This window comes from Suricata suricatta, chromosome 4 (genome assembly GCF_006229205.1).
Source record: "Suricata suricatta isolate VVHF042 chromosome 4, meerkat_22Aug2017_6uvM2_HiC, whole genome shotgun sequence".
NCBI classification, from domain to species: Eukaryota; Metazoa; Chordata; class Mammalia; order Carnivora; family Herpestidae; genus Suricata; species Suricata suricatta.
Window position 1 is genome coordinate 57,192,603 of NC_043703.1, and position 19,910 is coordinate 57,212,512.

Here is a 19,910-nt window from a genome sequence, read left to right on the forward strand (position 1 = left end):
CACTTTGCATTCCCACCAGCAGTGCAAAAGAGATCCTCTTTCTCTGCATCCTCGCTAGCATGTGTTGGTGCCCGAGTTGTTAATGTTACCCATTCTGACAAGTGTGAGGTGGTATCTCATTGTGGTTTTGATTTGCATTTCCCTGATGATGAGTAATACTGAGCATTTTTTCATGTGTCGTTTGGCTATCTGACTGTCTTCTTTGGAAAAGTGTCTATTCATGTCTTTTGCCCATTTCTTCATTGGATTATTTGTTTTTTGTATGTTGAGCTTGATAAGTTCTTTATAAATTTTGGATATTAATCCTTTATCTGATAAGTCATTTGCAAATGTCTTCTCCCATTCCGTCGGTTGCCTTTTAGTTTTGCTGATTATTTCCTTCTCTGTGAGGAAGCTTTTTACTTTGATGAGGTTCCAATAATTCATTTTTGCTTTTGTTTCCCTTGCCTCCGGAGACGTGTCGAAATTGCTGCCACCCAGGTCAACGAGGTTCTTGCCTGCTTTCTCCTTGAGGATTTTGATAGCTTCCTGTCTTAAGTTTAGGTCTTTCATCTATTTTGAGTTTACTTTTGTGTGTGTTGTAACTAAGTGGTCCAGATTCATTTTTCTGCATGTCGCCGTCTAGTTTTCCCAGCACCACTTGCTGAAGAGACTGTCTTTATTCCTCTCAATGTTCTTTCCTGCTTTGTCAAAGATTAGTTGGCCATATGTTTGTGGGTTCATTTATGGATTCTCTATTCTATTCCAATGATCTGAGTGTCTGTTTTTGTGCCAATACCATACTGTCTTGATGATTACAGTTTTGTAATACAGCTTGAAGTACGGAACTGTGATGACTGCTTTCCTTTTTCAGCATTACTTTAGCTGTTCAGGATCTTTTCTGGTTCCAACAAATTTTAGAATTGTTTGTTCTAGCTCTCTGAAGAATGCTGGTGTTATTTTGATAGAGATTGCGTTGAATATGGAGATTGCTTTAGGTAGTATTAACTTTTTAATAGTATTTGGTCTTCCAATCCATGAGCATGGATGTTTTTCCTTTTTTGTGTGTGTCTTAAATCTCTTTCATAAGCTATCTCTTTTTTTAAAAAAGTATTTTTAATATTTATTTATTTTTGAGACACAGAAAGAGCATGAGCAGGGGAGGGGCAGAAAAAGAGGGAGACACAGAATCCAAAGCAGGCTCCAGGCTCTGAGCCCTCAGCACAGAACCCAATATGGGGCTCGAACCCATTAATGGTGAGACATGACCTGACCTGAAGTCAGACACTTAACCGACTGAGCCACCCACACACTGAAATAGTTTCTTATTATTATTTGTATCTGCAGTGTTGGTTTTGATCTCTCCTCTTTCATTCATGATTTTATTTATTTGGGTCCTTTCTGTTTTTCTTTCTTTTATTTTTTAATGTTTATTTTTAAGAGAGACACAGAATACGAGTCGGGAGAAACAGAGAGAGAGGGAGACAGAATCTGAAGCAAGCTCCAGGCTCTGTGCTGATAAGCTCATCAGCACAGAGCCTGATTCAGGGCTCAAACTCATAAACTATGAGATCATGACCTGAGCTGAAGTCATACACCCAATCAACTGAGGCCCCCAGGCACCTCATTTCTGTTTTCTTTTTGATCAGTCTGGTTAGGGGGTTATCAATTTTGTTAATTCTTTCAAAGAATCAGCTACTGGTTTCACTGATAATGTTCTGCTGGTTTTTATTTCAATATCATTGATTTCCACACTAGTCTTTATTATTTCCTTTCTTCTGCCTAGTTTGGGCTTTATTTGCTGTTCTTTTTCTAGCTCTTTTAGGTGTAAGGTTAGGTTGTATATTTGAGACCTTTCTCCCTTTTTTAGGAAGGCCTGGATTGTTATATACTTCCCTCTTATGCACCTTTGCTGCATCCCAAAGGTTTTGGACTGTCATGTTTTCAATTTCATTGGCTTCCATTTACTTTTTAATTTCCTCTTTAGTTTCTTGGTTAACCCATTCATATTTTAATAGGATGTTCTTTAATCTCCCAGTATTTGTGGTCTTTCCAAGTTTTTTCTTGTGGTTGATTTCAAGTTTCATAGCTTTGTGGTCTGCAAATATGCAAGGTATGTTCTCAATCTTTTTTGTATGTTGAGAACTTATATGCAACCAGGTATGTAACTTATTCTGGAGAATGTTCCATGTGCATTCACGAAGAATGTGTATTCTGCTGCTTTAGAATAAAATGTCCTGAATGTATCTGTTATGTCCATCCGGTCCAGGTGTCATTCAAAGCCATTGTTTCCTTGTTGATTGCTTAGATGATGTGTCCATTGCTAGGGCGTGGGTGCTGAAGTCCCATAATATTAAGGTATTATTATCAATGAGTTTCTTTATGTTTCTAACTAACTGGATAGTCAAATTTAGAGTCAAATTTGGAATTAAACATTGATAGGTAAATTATTTCTAAGTGTGTGTTAAATTATTTGCATAGTTACACTGTCCACTTCCTTACATAGATATTTACACATGGTATTTATAAACTGTAAATAGACTGATATACTCCAGGTTCAGAGAGTAAAAATAAATAACTAAAACTATGACTCTTAAGTATTTGGAAATAGCATACTCTTAAATTCCAACTTTTTGACCAACACTGGATGATCCAGAAGCAGATGCTGTTGCAGCTCTTGGTTGACTTAGTGGATACAGTAACCTGATACATTCCTGTACAACAGGAAGTTAACTGTACTTTGGCCAATTTGATAGAAAGTAAGGTTTGAGATAGGTATCAATGAGTATACTGATAATTGTTTGTACCTCCGGCCTCTACATGTGTATTTTCACCAGATAGCTAAAATGCTCCCCAAAATAGTATTGGTAAATGTTGACTTAATAGGCTAAGGATGATCTGAGGTCCAACTTGGTAAACGAAGATTATGTTAATATTTAGTGAATGGAACAAATTGGAACACCTGGAGCAGAAACTGTTGCCTCTCAGAGCAACCTTTGGTAGTCATAATAGCAGCAGTTGAATGAGAACATTAAAAAGGACACAACAAAGCTAAGTAAAGTCTTAATGTTTTGGAAGTGATTTTACTAAATAAGCATGTTTATGATTTAGCACTATAGAGTTTTAATTTATATATAAAGCATATGTCTTTATACATATACATAAAGGCAGTAAAATCATGATACTTTAAAGAAAAAAACAAGTTCTGATAGGGAATAAAGGGTACAAGTTGGGCACCTGCCTGGCTCAGTCAGAAGAGCATGCAACTCTTGATCTCAGGGTCATGAGTTCAAGCCTCTTGTTGGGTGTAGAGGCTATTAAAAAATAAATAAACTTTAAAAAAAGTAACTTAAAAGAAAAGCTACACATTTGCCAGTTTTATGGTAAACTTAAAATTGCTAGCTGTGTTTACCCTAGAATAATTTTATTAAATCTGTAGCTATCTGTATTTTGAAAAAATACTATGAGTTAAATGAAAAAATACAACTTAATAGTGAAAATTATTAGGACACTAATATTTTAAATAGTAAATGATATAAAAATGAAGTTATTTTAGCATATAGTTTCCTTTCTTGTTAAGGTATTTTATGGAGTCTTTATAACTTCTGTGTATTACTAGTAAATCTTCATAATTTGAATATAGAATTCCAGTTTGTGAAATCCATTAAGAATGATCAGTCCACCTGTACTCTTTGTGAAATCATAAATATGGAGATTTTCAGAAGATATATTAGGAGAAAGGAAAGCTATGATAGACTATTGTTAGACACTGGAAAGAAGCATAACTCTTTTGCAAACACTGATAAGCATTCATCTTTAAACAGTGTCCTCAGTAATTGTATGCAAATTTGTTAATATTTTGAAATGACTGTATTTTACACATATACACACTTTATTTGAATAATTCATTGCTAAGCTCAAAATAGCCTAGTAGTATTTGTCATCCATATAACTTTGTCATCATAAAACTTTTGAAATTTAGAATTAATTCAGCAACTTCGTTTTACTTGATCATATTATGTTGCAGGATGTTATGAGGTTACAATATTATTTTAATCCTAAATCTCAATATAAAAACTTGTGTGTTTGTTTTATTGGGCTTAATGAATTGATTTCAGTATATTGATGCAATTTATATGAAACAATGTTCTTCTGTGAAGAGACTGTCAGCATTTAAGATAAACTTTTACTTTTAAACTTTACTTTAAAAAGTAATTATTTCATTTTCAAATGTAAACAATTCATACTTTAGATATTTATGGTAAAGGAGTGTATGTTATTATTCAAGTATAATCAGTATGAATAACGTATTCATATTTTAAATTTAGTCCTAAAATGAAAAAATAAGTGAAAAGCATGAAAATGATTTGTTAACAATAAAGTACAACATACAACTTTTAGCTAATGATATTATGATTATCCTCTTGATACTTTGGACTTACTTTGTAGTTTTTTTTTTTAATAGTATAATCGACACACACTGTTGCACTAGTTTCAGGTGTACAACATAGTGAATCAATAACTTTGTTATACTACCTTAGACACTTTGAATGCCAGTTTTTGAAGAAGAGTAGAATGAACATAAATGGATATGCAAACTCAATTAATTACATCTGAAAATTTGAATTGACAGTGATAGTCTATTTTAAGTTCATATACTCTTTCTTTAGAATAATTTTCTTTTGTTTAATATAGAAAAAATTTAAACTATGACCTTTCAATAGAACTGGCTTTAGAACCTAAAGATATAATTGTTGCCAACCTGCACACATACATTCAGCGAAATACATCATGCACTTGTGCAAATATGATCCTGTTTAGTTGGATTAATGATAAAGGACATATATCCTTATAAGCCATTCTGAAGTAGGTGAAGACAAAAATCATTAGTTGAGTATGTATACAGAGGTGTGTGTGTATGCATACACACCTGTCTGTACACATAAGTAAATACATTGTCTATGTATTTTTATGTATGGGACATTACCTCCTTTTTTATTTTTCTTTACCATTCCTAGGAAATGAAGTATTCTACATAGTCTAGATGATTAATTAGGATTCTTTTTGTACTGGATAAAGAAAATACTAGTTATTTTTGTGGCTCTGCTATACATCAGGCACTGTGCTGGAATTTTACATAAAGTGTTTCTCTTAATCCTTCAAAAGCACTACATCTAAACATTTTTTTAATGTTTATTTTTGAAAGAGAGAGAGACAGTATGAGTGAGGGAGGGGCGGAGAGGGAGAGACACACAGAATCTGAAAGAGGCTCCAGGCTCTGAGCCTTCAGCACAGAACCCGATGCAGGGCTAGAACCCATGAACTGTGAGATCATGTCCTGAACCAAAGTTGAATGCTTAACCCCCTGAGCCACCCAGGCACCCCAAACGTACTACATTTTAGTAAAGCACTAAGGTTCACTGAGTTTAAATAATTTGCCTAAAAACCACACATTTATTAAGTCATAAAGTAGAATTTGCATATAGAATTGCTTGATTCTAAATCTGTATTTCTTTCCATCACAGTACTCTTTATTTTTTTTAATGTTTATTCATTTTTGAGAGAGAGACAGAGCATGAACGGGAGGAGCAGAGAGAGAGAGACACAGAATCTGAAGCAGGCTCCAGGCTCTGAACTGTCAGCACAGTACTTTTATTTCTAAAAAGCAATTATAAACACAAATGAGCCTAAAAAGAAAAAAAATTTTATAAGTATTTTCTAATTATCACATATTTTACCCTGTATTCTTCTATCTTTGCCTTATAATTATTGTAACCGTCTCCCATATGGATTCATACTTGTATTCCCAGCTCCATAAACTAATATATACTAGTTGTTCTTTTATTATATGCCAAAAAATGAATTAGGTAGGTAGATGGTTGACAGATCTCAGTTGTCTGTATTGCTGGTATCAAGCATATATTCTTAACCAAGTTTGCAAGTTATTACCCTTCATAGGACTAAAAACTAAACTCATATTTAATAATTGATAATTGTCCTTTTATTTCACTTCCAAATATTAATCTCTTTTTAAACGTTTGCTAAAATATGTTACATCAGCCATTGTATCCACAGATTGACAGGATCTAGTGAAATGCAAATAAAACTTGATTTAAAGTTCTTATAGTCAAGTCAGTTTACACTTCAATGTATAAGCAATTCAGACATTTTTTTGAATTGATAGTATATTTAGATGAAATCTATTTCTCAGCTTAATTTCCAAGTAAAGTCAGATAGTTAATTCAAATTTAGACGGAAAGTTGAGGTGCCTCTAATTTATCAAGGCAAATACAGAAGATAGTTTGAAAAGTAATTTTGGAGCTTGGCAAATCTAACACTATACCATCTGGTATGGTAGCCATTAACTACTAAATTAATTAATTTAATTAAAAGTAAATAAGACTGCAGATTTGGTCTATCATTTTCACTAGTTGCATTTTAAAAATTCAGTAGCACTTGTGTACACACACAGACCATGTATATAAGCACATGTAGCTGGAGGCTGTGATACCAGACAGTGTATAGCATATTTCTATCATCACAGAAAGTTTTATCAGCTAACCCTGGCTCAAAGTCAGAGGATAGATTTAGGAGTTATTTAGAGATGGACAGTAATTAATTTAGGAAACATTTGTTCAACTTTGGTAGCCCCAAAACTGAAACATTAACAGATAGAAGTCTTACGAAGAGCTCATGTAGTGGAGGTGACAACATATACACAACTGAATACAGTTAGGTCCTAAGTGTTATACTGGGAGGACGTGCAAAGTACTGTGGATCCTATTACAGGAATAATTTAATTCTGCTTTAGGATGTCAGCATCTTGAAGGAATAAGTAGAATTACCTGAAGAAGAAATTTGTTTATAGAGACCAAATCCTCAAGCACAGAGATTCAGCATAGGAAACGTTAGTTAGCAGAAGTCAAGTCTGAATCAGTTGTCATGCTAGAGAATAGTAAATAAGTTAACAGACCAGGAAATGAAAATGAAGCTGTTGACCATGGAACACTGAAGTGAGAGGGATAGAATAGGTTGATGACTAGAAAGCTAAAGGGTCAGGAGAAGAAAATATGGAAAGGCAGAGGCAGGCCGGTCCCAGAACAGTCAGGAGAAATCTCTTAAACATTGTGTTCTGGGTATATTATCTCTTTTACGTAAATAGTTGATCAGCTTCTTCTAGGTTGGGGGTAAATCCTTAAAGTAACAGATCTACACTGATAAAAATAATAATACTAAGAGCTACACATATGGTGCTTACAGTAACAATAACTAACGTGTACAGATAGTGCTTACTGTATACCATTCACTGCCTTAAGCACTTGACATACATTAACTCATTGAGTCATCAAAACAACCCTGTGAGTACTGAGTTAATTTTAAAGCCTTCATGGACTGGGAAATTACATTGCTAAAGGTATGTTAACTATTATTCAAGGGTACAAGGCCCAAAGGATTTTCCATTTTATTACTCTCAACCTCATTAAGTTGGCACCCTTGAGCAAGCATGAAGAGGCAGGTGAATAAAAAAAAGAAAAAAACAGAATAAGGATTAGGTGCTACAGAGAATTTTGTTCACATGCTTTCTGTAATCTGTGGGTTGCCCTTTGTGCTGAATTATGTTGCTCTCACCCCACCCGGAAATTCATACATTGAAGTCCTAACCCTCAGTACTTCAGAGTGTGACTGTATTTGGAGATAGGGTCTTTAAGGAAGTAATTAAGCTAAAATGAGATCATTAGGGAAGGCCCTAATCCAGTGTCCTTTAAGAGGATATTAGGACAAAGACACATTAAAGGGAAGACCATGTGAAAACCCAGAGGAATGTGGCCAAATGTAAGTCAAGGAGAAGCCTTTCAGAGGAAACCAACCATACTACTACCTTGATCTCAAACTTCTAACCTCCAGAATTATGAGAGAACAAATTTCTGTTCAAATCCCCCCCTACCTTCCTCCCCAGTCTTTGGAACTTTGTTATGGCAGCTAAGCAAACTAAGATGATAGCCAAGACAATACATTTGTAAATATTGAAGAGCATGAATAATGGTTTTTGATTTGGGGGTTAATTTTTTGGCTCTGTCTGCTAAACCCTCTACTGGGTTTCAGAAATAGAAGTGTGAGGTACTTTGTACTTCTCAGACCTGACTTAATGTCAGTCTTAATGTATAATGAAGAATGCAAGTTGTATGTCCTTTAGGGTAGAAAGGAGAAAATTAATTATATCTGCAAGATTGATTCCATCCATAAACATTTTTCTCTTTATTTTTTCAGTGATTATATTTGGTTTTGTAAGTTATTTTTTATGAAAATATAGGTGAATGCTTTTAGAAATTAATATAACCTTAAACATTTTTTATTATACTTCAAAATAAACAATTTAAGCTATTAGAGTTTTATAGAAATAAACTTAATTTTTTTATAGTTTATTGTACATAACACCCAGTGCTTTTCCCCACAACTGCCCTCCTCCATGACTATCACCCCCCTTCTCTTTTTCCCCTCCCGCTTCAGCCCTCAGTTTGTTTTTAGTATTCAAGAGTCTCTCATGATTTGCCTCATTCCCTCTCCCTAACTCTTTTCCCCCTTCCCCTCCCCATGGTCCTCTGTGGTTTCTCCTGTTAGACCAGTGAGTGAAAACATATGGTATCTGTCCTTCTCTGCCTGACTTATTTTGCTTAGCATGACACCCTCAGTGTCCATCCATGTTGCTACGAATGGCCATATTTCATTCTTTCTCATTGCCATGTAGTATTCCGTTGTATAGATAAACTACATCTTCTTTATCCATTCATCAGTTGATGGACATTTAGGCTCTAGAAATAAACTTTAAAAGTACCTCCTAAATTCAGAAGGTTCAATCACTTATAACACCTTAGGAGTTTTTCTAGGTTTTATTCTTTAGAGATTATAGAATACTAGGACCAACTTTCTTACTTTTTTTTTTTTTTTTTTTTTTGTAAGCTCCACACCTAACATGGGCTTGAACTCACGGCCTCGAGATCAAGAGTTACATGCTCTACCTATTGAGCCAGCCAGGCACTCCACCAACCTTAACTGAATCTGTTAGGTTTTAAAGTAGTGTAACTTTCTGGAGTAATAAATAATACCATGGTTTTCCTGGTGGCCATCTTAGTAGTTCATGAGTAATTACAATTACATTAGGAAGAATAATTATTTCCCTGAGGTTCAAAATTGGGAGAAAATCCCAGACTCCTTACCCTTTGCAGACAGACCTAAATATCTATACAGTTATTTTGAATAATTCCCAGGGTGACTGTAAGTTGTCTTTCCTTTCATCTATATATCTTTTTATCTAATACCCTTTAATCATGCTGTGAAGCCGGTGTTAAGATTGATATTTTCTTACTCTTATTTTACATGTAAGAAACTTAGACTGACAGCAGTTAGGTAAAATTGAAACAGATGACGAAGGAGTTCTTTATTATCTTTGAAATGCAAAATAAATTTTCAAAGTTATATCTAGCAATGATTAGTAACAGTTGAAAATTAAGATAATAAGATATAATGTATATGTACATGTTTATATTTTAAAAATATTGCTCACTTACTGATTTGCCTTTAGAATATATGCAGATGTTATTAATTAATAACTATTCCTGACATTTAAATAAAATTTATCTGTATAGGCAAAGCATAAATAACTAAATTTTGGCACTTTTATTAGTTCAGATTCCAAGGTGGTACCTCACTTCTGTATTTTTTATTATAAATGTTCATTTGAATTTGCCTTACTGTAAGTGGCTAGTTGATACAAATTAAGTAAATGTACTAGGAGTTTATTGTATAATAGAACAGTTGGTTGAATGGTTTTGTAAAATGAAGTAATTTTTTCAGTAATACTAATGATCATGTCTTAGTTTACTTTTTAAAGGAAATCTGGATTCGACTAAATGATATCTCAGGTCTCCTACAGCTCCAACTTTTTGAAAGCTGTATGCTCGGTTTGTTTAGGGGTATTCATGTCAGACTTGCCAGTCTCTGCTGTCTATGCCCCTTTGGTCTTCCTTTTCCTTCCTCACTCCAGAGATGTCTTTTCTGCTATTCTGCTTTTTTTGAAACCTATTTCCTCCCCTAAGTAAATAATTTTATATTTGAAATTATTTTTATGTTTTTAAGTTTATTTTTTATTTATTTTGAGAGAGTGTGTGAGCGAGGCGCACAGCCTGATTCAGGGCTTGATCTCACGAACTGTGAGATCATGACCTGAGCCAAACTCAAGAGTTAGTCCATTAACCCACTGAGCCCCCAGATATTTCAATAATTTTATATTTGATTCTTTAAAATTTCCTCAGTCTTTCATAATTTCTTCTTCATGCTATTGTATCTTTGTTACTATCAAGGAGTTTAGGGAGCATTAAATTTGAGATTTTTACATGCTTTATTAATGAATATACTTTAATCAGTGACTTTTCATTGTATCTGTTTGTGATATGTTTTAATATAACTATTTTTAAATAAATATTTCCATGTATCCATCATAGCCTACTTGTGAGAATAATTTATAGTGTTATCTATGGTCATTATCAATGCTAATCTGCCCTTTGGGTTAATTATATTATCCAAAACATGTTTTGAGCATATGTTTATTATTTAAGAAGTAATGTAAATATTAGTAGTACTTAATTTAAGTTTAGAATACACTTAAAATGTTTACTAGCTCTACATGTCTCTTCAGAACGTGAGAAGTTGAACTGTTGGCAGACATTCAAATAATTGCTTTTATCAACTGTTCACCCACTGTTGACACTATTAACTAAAACCGGGCATTAGAAGTTCCCAGCATTTGCACTAAAGAATGACAAGGAACTAACTGGCTAATCTATTGTGTCAGGGGAGTCTTGAACATGGTAGTAACTCTGTTATTAGGGATACAAGAACTGAAAAGAAGCTGATTGGGGAAGAAAGAGTGTGGTGAAATTGTCTGGGCTGAACTGATTTCATAAAGGGGTTAAGGATTGCAAACCAGCAGTCCATTTTAGATAAGTAAAACCTATGAGCATAATATTTGTTTTAATGAAATTCGAAGATACTGAAGAATTTCATTGTTATAGTCCAATAAGGTACTAATCATTTTATGATACTGTCTTTGTAAAATTTGCTAATATACCCCTTTGCAAATAGAGGCATCAGTGACATATATCACAAAGTGATGGATAATTATCAGAATTCCTCACCTGTCACACTTCTGAGAGTTACTTTGTTTATAAGATTATCTGTGGTCACTAAATTAGATAATATATGTTGAGCTGTGCTATTATGATTACACAGTTTTGTGGCAATATTTAATTTCAGAATAACTAGTTTATCGTGCATAGTTCTTCTTTCTCCTTATCACATTGTAATATTGTTTATAATAAGGTTATGAAAAATTGTTCTGCATTTGTGCAGATGAATATTAAATGAGATAGGATTCTAGGGACACCTGGGTGGATCAGTTGGCTATGTGTCTAACTCTTAGTTTCAGCTCAGGACATGATCTCGCAGTTTGTGAGTTCGAGCCCCATGTCAGGCTCTGCCTTGTGTGCGGCTCTGCCTCCTGTCAGGCTCTGTGCTGGCAGCATGGGGCCAATTTGGGAATATCTCCCTCTCTTTCTGCCCCTCCCCTGCTCATTCATTCCTTCTCTCTCTCTCTCCCTCCCCCCACCCCTCAAAATAAATAAACAAACAAACAAACATACCCTAGAATTTGATGGTCAGGAAAGGTCTTTCTGAAAAGATGACATTTGAGATAATGGAGTAATAAGAAGCAAGCCCCCTAAATAAAACTTATGTAGAGAAATAAGTTCTTAGATTTTATGAAATACATTTTAAAGCCATCTACTTGCATAATATCTCCCAAGGTTCAAGAATCTCCTTGGGGGAAGAAAATGCCCTGTCCAGAAAAGGTGACCACTCTTTCCTCTTGCTTTTTTTTTTTCTCCTGGTTATCCTTCACTCTGATTTCTGTTAAAGCTATTTTCTCATCCTCCAGCATTTTTCTGATCCGTTATTTCTGTTCTTATTTTTTTTTACATTCTTTGAGTTAACTCTGCCTTTTCTCACTTACTGAGTTGGGCACTTACTACTTTTCAGTCTTTTCTGTTATAAGTATTAAAAGACCTATGTTTTTTGATAATACAATTTTGCCTATATTCCAGGGTTTTAACTTATAATGTTTTGGTTGCATTTCACTGCTGTTTATTTACTATTTTTCATTATGATTTCTTACCTAACCCACAAATTATTGAAGCTTTTTAAAATTTGCAAATATATTTTTAAATTACTGATTTCTAACTTAATTGCACATAGAGGACATACAATATTGATTCTTGAAATTTGTGAGACTTGATTTATGGTGTTCTCTGTAGTCCATTCTTGAAATTTTCATTTCAATTCCATATGTGCTTGAAAGAATATATATTTTCTAATTGTTAGGTACGGTATTCTTTATATGGCCATCAAATCAAGATTATTAATGGTGTTGTTAAGGCCTTCCATATCCTTGATAATTATCATCTACCTGTTCTGTAATCACTGAGAAAAGTATTAAAATGCCTCAAAATAGTGGGTTTGGCATTTTCTCTCTAGCTTTTTAAAATCTGACGTGCTTTCTCTTTTTAATAGGCAAACCTAGTTCATTTGTATTTGTTTTATTAATATATTTTGATTATTTCTAACAACTTATTTTGTATTTTCCATTCACCATACTTTTCTTCTTACCTACTTCCCTTGAAATGAGGGTCTTTCAATCTTTGTCTGAAATATTAACCAAGGAAGTGAAAGATCCCTACACTGAAAACTACAAAACATTGATGAAAGAAATCAAAGAAGACACAAATAAATGGAAAGGTATCCCATGTTCGTGGATTGGAAGAATTAGTATTGTTAAAATGTCCATACTATCTACAGCCATCTTTAGATTCAGTGCAATCCCTATCAAAATTCCAATGGACTTTTTTACAGAAGTGGAAAAAAGCACTTCTAAAATGTATTTGGAACCATGAAAGACTCCAGAATATCCAAAGCAATCCTGAAAAACACGAACAAAATAGGAGGCATCACACTTCCTGATTTCCAGTTGTATTGTAAAGCTATAGTAATTAAAAGTTCTGACATGAAAACAGAAAGGACCAAAGGAAGAGAATTGAAAGCCCAGAAATAAACCTATGCATGTATAGTCAGCTAGCATTTGAAAAGGGAGTCAGGAATACTCAATGCAGAAAAAAAGAGTCTCTTCAATAGATGGTGCTGGGAAAATTGGAATGTTTACATGTAAAAGAATGGAACTAGACCTCTGTTGTACACAATTCACACATATTAACTGGATATAGATCAAAGGGGGAAAACTACATACCAAAATGCTCACTTTAGTGTTGTTTTTTTATAAAGGAAAAATTGAAAGCTACCCAAATTCCTTATATTAAGAGAATGGTTAAGCAGTTTATGGCATGGTCATAGGAGTCATATTTAATAGCATGAAAAAATCTTTTTAAAATATTACACTTTAAAAAGGCACCAAATTGGAGTTCTTATATGTAAGGGGAGAAAATAAACCTATGCATAGAGAACAAGATTAAATATATCAAAATGTTAATGGTGTTTATTGTGGGATAGAAGAACGTCAGATTTGCTTTTCAGTTTTGTTTTTCAGATGTCATAAAATTAGGGTGTATAATCTATATAATGAAAAACAAACTACTTAAAATGGTGAGATTAATTTAACATATTCCCAGATATAATTTGAGATGTCCTACTAAGTCAAGTATACTCATCTCACTTTACACTTATCTTTAAAAAAATGAAATATGTAGCAACTATTGAACTAAGGACATGTGAGCCAGATATTCTATAGTTTGACTCCATCTTTGTTTCAGAATGAAATTTATTGACTATCCAATAAATTTATGCCAGTGTATTTGTTTATTACCTTTTGGCTTAATTCTGACCTCCAGAAAAGTGAAGTAGTACTTAAACAAATGTGTATAATGTGTAATCCCATTTTCCTTTCCAGTATCATAAGGTTAAATATTTAATACAATATTATATATGATATATGATTTTGATTGTTACTATTCTGTTATTTGATTATTTTGTTCTGATTAATACCTCTTTTCATCATTTTAAGGTTATTCTGGTACAAGTTAACCCAGGGGAAGCATTTACAATAAGAAGAGAAGATGGACAGTATCAGTGCATTACAGGTAAGATGACAATTTGTAATCATTTGAGATGACAAAAATTTATAATACATAAGAGTGTATATGTTTATGGTTTCTTCCTTTCTTTCTCACTACCACCACCACATCAGCTCACAAACTCTGTATACCTTATGGTATTGCAGTAGCATCCTAATCAGTCTCTTTTCCCTGGTTTCTTGATGAATCTAGTATTCCCCTTCTTGAAAATCTTCATTGACCCAGTTCAGGTTCCTTAGTCTTTTTAAAAGATTATTTCATCTTTCTAGTGTTGCTTTCCCTTTCCCTTTAATATTGTTTGCCTTCATCTTGCTAAGTTGGCTTATTCACTGTTTTCTTAAACCTGTCTTGTACTTTCTGTACTATTCTTATCTAGAATCTACCCTTATCTTTACCATCCTTAGCCTATCCAAATCCTACCAGTGCTTCAATACTGAGTTCAGATCTTATCTTTAAAAGAATTTTTCAAAGTCACTAGCCACCCCGCCACAGCCCACATTTATGACAAACTAAAATGTCTCCAGATATTACCATGTATTCCAGGGGAGGCATACAAAAGAACCACCACTCTATTTAAAGAGCAGAGCAATAAAAAATCACTGACTTTGGCATTAGAGAACCTGGGTTTAAATCCCAACTCTGCTAACTTACTAGCTATCTAGAACTTTTGCATGTTATTTAATCTCTGTCGGCATATTACATTTCTTATCAGTAAAATTCCCTTCCCCGTGAATGATAGCACACTTCATAGGACAGTTCTGAAGGTTAACTAATATGTTGCATGTAAAGCACTCTAAACCTGACCTGGCACATACAAGACACTCAGTAAGTGGTGGTGGTGGGCACTATGGTGTTGTTTACTAGGTGACCACCATCTCCTGTGAAACCCCTAACACCAATTATTGTGCCATTCATTTAACAAGTAACTATGTACTTTCTTGTAATATTTCTTTTCGTTATATTTTATAAGGTTTTTAAATTTTGTTTAACTTGATATGTTTATTCAGTCTCTCCAACTAAATTCTAACCATGTTGAAGGCAGATACCATTTCTTAAATTTTTCTGAATTCCTTTCAGTTCTTGACTTTCCACATATTGGGCACTTAACTACCTATTGTTGCTTTAACTTGAAAAGATCATGTTAGAAATAGGATAACCATATACTTTACCATCCAAACTTGGATACTTCTAAGAGTGAAAGAGGACCCTAGCAACTACTCTAAGACTACTGTTATTGACCAAGATGGTCCCAGGTAAACCAGGATTTATGGTACCCATCCATTTTACTGGGTGGTCTAATCTATTTAATCAAAGAAGAAATAGACCCCACTCCTTCCAGAAAAGTTATTAGCCCAGTAATTAAAATTAAATGTTTTAGCCTGCTATCCAACTCTTACGTGGCTTCCAGGCTCTAAGTTAATTTAAATCTTCTGTGTAGCAATTCAAGTAACTTCACACACAGACAGCAAGAGTCCAGAATTCAGGTGGTAGAATTAAATAAGCAATATAATAAACTTTGCCTGTCTTTACCTGTCAGGATTTTATAAAAATAATTCCATTTTTATACTGGGTAATTCTTAGAATGTAAGTTTCTAATAGAGCACATATCTTAGGTTTATTTGTACATTTCTTCAACTTGTTTTCAGTAAATATTGTTTATGATCGAAGCATTTTAACTAATATAACATGGTCTTTTCAAACACATCTGCAAATGAGGATACTCATTATAGTGTGAATTAAAATACAGAAATTGTTACTTGCAGTTGGATAACCAGGCTTTGAATTTAGTATCTTTTATTTATTTATTTTTATTTATTTTAATGTTTATTTTATTTTGAGAGGCAGAGAGCACAAGCAGGGGAGAGACAGAGAGAGGAGGAGAGAGAGGGAGAGAGAAAGAGAGAATTTTAAGCAGGTTCTGCACTCTCAGCACAGAGCCTCATCCAGCGCTCAAACCATAGGATCATGACCTGAGTCAAAATCAAGAGTTGGATGCTTAACTATTTGAGCCACCTAGGCACCCCAAATAACTTCTTTTTTAAAAGTTAATTTTTAACAATAATTTGAGAATATCCTCCCTTATAAAATCAGTTAACACCGATTTTTATGTAGTAGTTACCCCTTTGGTCAGGACCAGAGGCCTATTTAATTTATAATGTGCCTGTAGTATTAATAGTCTCTTAATAGTAAGAACTGACTACCATGTGAAGGTATTTTTAGGCAGAGATAAATGTCCTTACTTCAGTAGAAAAAGGAGACTCCTCTCTGTATGACAGATTATCAGAGTGGACTCTGTTTTAAAATTACTGGGCAGGGGCGCCTGGGTGGCTCAGTTGGTTGAGCGTCCGGCTTTGGCTCAGGTCGTGATCTCATGGTTGGTGGGTTCTAGCCCCGCATTGGGCTCTGGCTGACCCCTAGCTCAGAGCCTGGAGCCTGCTTCAGATTCTGTATCTCCCTCTCTCTCTGACCCTCCCCTGCTCACACTCTCTCTGTCTGTCTCTCAAAAATAAATAAAAAACATTAAAGAAAATATTTTTTTAAATTACTGGGCAGAGTTTTTAAAAACACAGGATAGTGGGGAAGATTTCTGGGGGTTATATGGAAACCAACTTGACAATAAACTATAAATAAAAACAAGCAAAAAAATAAAAAAAGTTTCAACTAAAAAAAAATAAATAAAAACACAGGATAGAATAAGGGGAACCAGAAAGAAAGTAAAAAGCTCTCCCCTTTTTATGTTTTTCGAAATTAAAAGACAGGATGAAGGTGGGAGGACTGAGAGTGAATGAGAGACTGGGGTGAGATTTTTCTAAAGACCAATATGCTCTCCAAGTAAGAGAAGATAGGACAAAAAAGACTGAAGACTATTGGGAGCTCATCTTCTTCTCTTCTCCTTTGCTATCACTAGTTTCTGTTATGTAACAGACATCCTCCTGTACTAGTTCTAGAGCTAGGTAAAAGGTAAGAGTAGAAATAGATGCGGAGACAACAGGTAAAAAGAGAAAGCCTTAAAGGAGAAAAACCATATGCCAGTGAAGGTCAGAGTAAAATAGGATCCTTGGCTCTAAGGCCATCAAGTTAGGAAAACTTTTCACAGTCACTAGACCAATAGAAGAAAACCTCTATATTGAAACCTAAAAAACTGAGATAAATCTAATATCAATTACTAAACATTTGGCCTAATCCCTTTTATAAGAGTGCCGGATCTCATTTACGAGGGCTCCACTCTCATGATTTCATCATCTCCCAACAACCCTGCTTCATAATACCATCACACTGGGGTTAGGATTTCAACATATGAATTTTGGGGGAATACATTTAGTTTATAGCAGCACTGCACTGTTAAGAGTGGTGGAGATGAGCTGCAGTGCCCCAGAGTGAGGTGTCAGAGCCTAAATTGGATGAGGAGTTCATCACATAGAAGAACAGCCTAGTGCAGAGAGTTAGAGCCCAGAGTGAAGAGAGAATTCATACAGCAAAATGTCCTGATATAGGGACTCAGTCTAAGCAGGCTGATGAGAGTATCATCAGGAAGGGGTGGCCTGTGTGGGGTATAAGAGTCTCAGCAGGATAAAGAAGTCATCAGTACAGTGAAGCAGCCAAGCATAGGGAATCAGTGCTAGAATAAGATGAGAGTTACCTACATTTGAAGGCAACCTGATGTAGAGAGTCAGCTCAGTGTGGAGGTCATCTGTGTGGAAAGGTAATCTGTGTTATCAGAGCTCCAGTAGAGTCAGACCATTCACAGGATGGAAGTGGTCTTTAGTAGACAGTCAAAACCCAAGTCAGGTAAAAAAGCATCCACACAGAGGACAGACGGTCTGCTGCTCAGTGTGGACAGCCTCTGCAGAGGGATGGCCTGGCATGGGGTATCAAAGCCCCAGCAGGGTAGTGAAAGTGTCCATACATTGGAGGTACTCATCAAGAAGAGTCAGAGACCAGTGTGAGTGTATTTGTGGGATAGGAGGTGACTTGGTTTGAGGTGTCAGAGTCCAAATGAGGTGACGAAAAATGTCTGTATGGGAGGTAGAGGGTAGGATCCAGCAAGGAGAATCAGAACCTAAGCATGGTGAGGAGGGTATCCCTCTGGCATGGCAGGAGGTATCAAAGCCCAAGGAAGCAAATCCATACATGGGGAACAGAACCTGAGTGAGGTGAGGAGAACATCCAGATAGAGGAATAACCTGGTGTATCTGAGCCGAAGCAGAGTAAGGAAGTAGTCCACATGATGGGTTGAGGAGTAGAATAACCTAGTGTGGGTTATCAGAGCCCAAATGTGGTAAAAACAGAATATACACAAAAGTGGAGTGAGTAGTCCAGCACAGGTTGTTAGAGCTTGCACATGATGACATGGAGCCAAGGAGAGAGGGACACTTACATAGAGGGTTGTTGGTGGGGGAGGGGGCTGAACATGGGGAGTTATAACCTGAGTGGGATTAGGCCATACATGCTGGCAGACAGTGGAGTTAGGAGAACTTCTGCCAGGGCAGGAATAGTGGCAGATATGGAAGATTGATTACACATAGGGGACTAATTAAAGAAACAGTTCTATTAAGAATTAGGAGAGAACTGGGTTTCTTAATATTTGAGAAGGAATTTTAGGTGTGGAAAGGGAAAAAACTAGGATGAATCCTGGTGTCAGTTGAATCAAAAAAATCAGACATTCCTGATTCTGGGTCTGGGGCAGAGAAAGTACAAGATGAGAATGGAACATACTGTTACCCCAGAAAGAAAGAAAATCACAAAGTGGATGGAGACATGTCAGAAGGACATAGAGACCCACTTGCAGGATATATATCATATGACATATATATGACATATGTATATATGATATATATAGTAACTGTACAGTGAAGAAGTCTGGAAGACACCATCTTAAGTAATGAAATTGTATGTCTTTACTAGTGGCAGAAATCAAAATTATGTTCTACCTGGTAATGATGCATGAAGAGGAACATGTCTCTTCTGTGATATTTCTGCCACAAATGCATAATCCGAATCTAAACACAAGGAAATAATAGACAAACCCAAATCAAGAGACATTCTATAAAATAACTAACCCTTAATCTTCAAAGGTGAAGATTATGAAAGTCCAAGCAAGACTGAGAAACTGTTGAAACTGATAGACTAAAGGGACATGCCAACTAAATACAACATGTGATTCTGAACTAGATACTTTTGCTAGAAAGCATATTATTAGGACAATTGGCGAATCTTGAATGGGATTTGAAAATTAGATGGTTTATTAGTTTCTTAGGTCTGCCATAACAAAGTAGCACAAGCTGGGTGACTTAAAACAACAGAAATTTAATGTCCCATAGTTCTAGAGGCTAGAAGTTCAAGATCAAGATGTCACCAGAATTGATTCCTTCTGAGGGAGAAGTCATGCCTCTCTCCTTCTTGGTGGTGATGGCCAGCAGTCCTTGGGATTTCTTAGCTTGTAAAGGCATTGTTTTCATCTGTTTCCATCTTTACATGGCATTCTCCCCACGTCTCTGTGTCTTCACATGGCTGTCTTCTTATAAGAATAAGGGATTGGATTATGGTCCCATTCTATTCCAACATGACCTTATCATTTTATTCACAATGACCCCATTCCTAAAAAAAAAGTTGGGGTCCCATTCTACTCCAGCATAACCTCAACTTAACCAGTTTTATTTACAATGACCCCATTCCCAAATTAAGTTGCGTTCTGAGGTACTGATACTGAAGCATATCTTTTTTAGGAAACACAAGTCA

General features: G+C 35.1%; 1 protein-coding gene across 6 annotated transcripts in view; it reads left to right on the forward strand.

Annotated features, from left to right (window-relative positions):
- The window catches only part of FNDC3A (fibronectin type III domain containing 3A), a 136,796-nt gene that overhangs the window by 32,624 nt on the left and 84,262 nt on the right, over positions 1–19,910 (forward strand). For all 6 annotated transcript variants that reach the window (XM_029936773.1, XM_029936772.1, XM_029936777.1 and 3 more), the window contains one exon: positions 14,102–14,177. In XM_029936773.1, the coding sequence (XP_029792633.1) occupies positions 14,102–14,177 (76 nt within the window). The remainder of the gene's footprint in view (positions 1–14,101; positions 14,178–19,910) is intronic.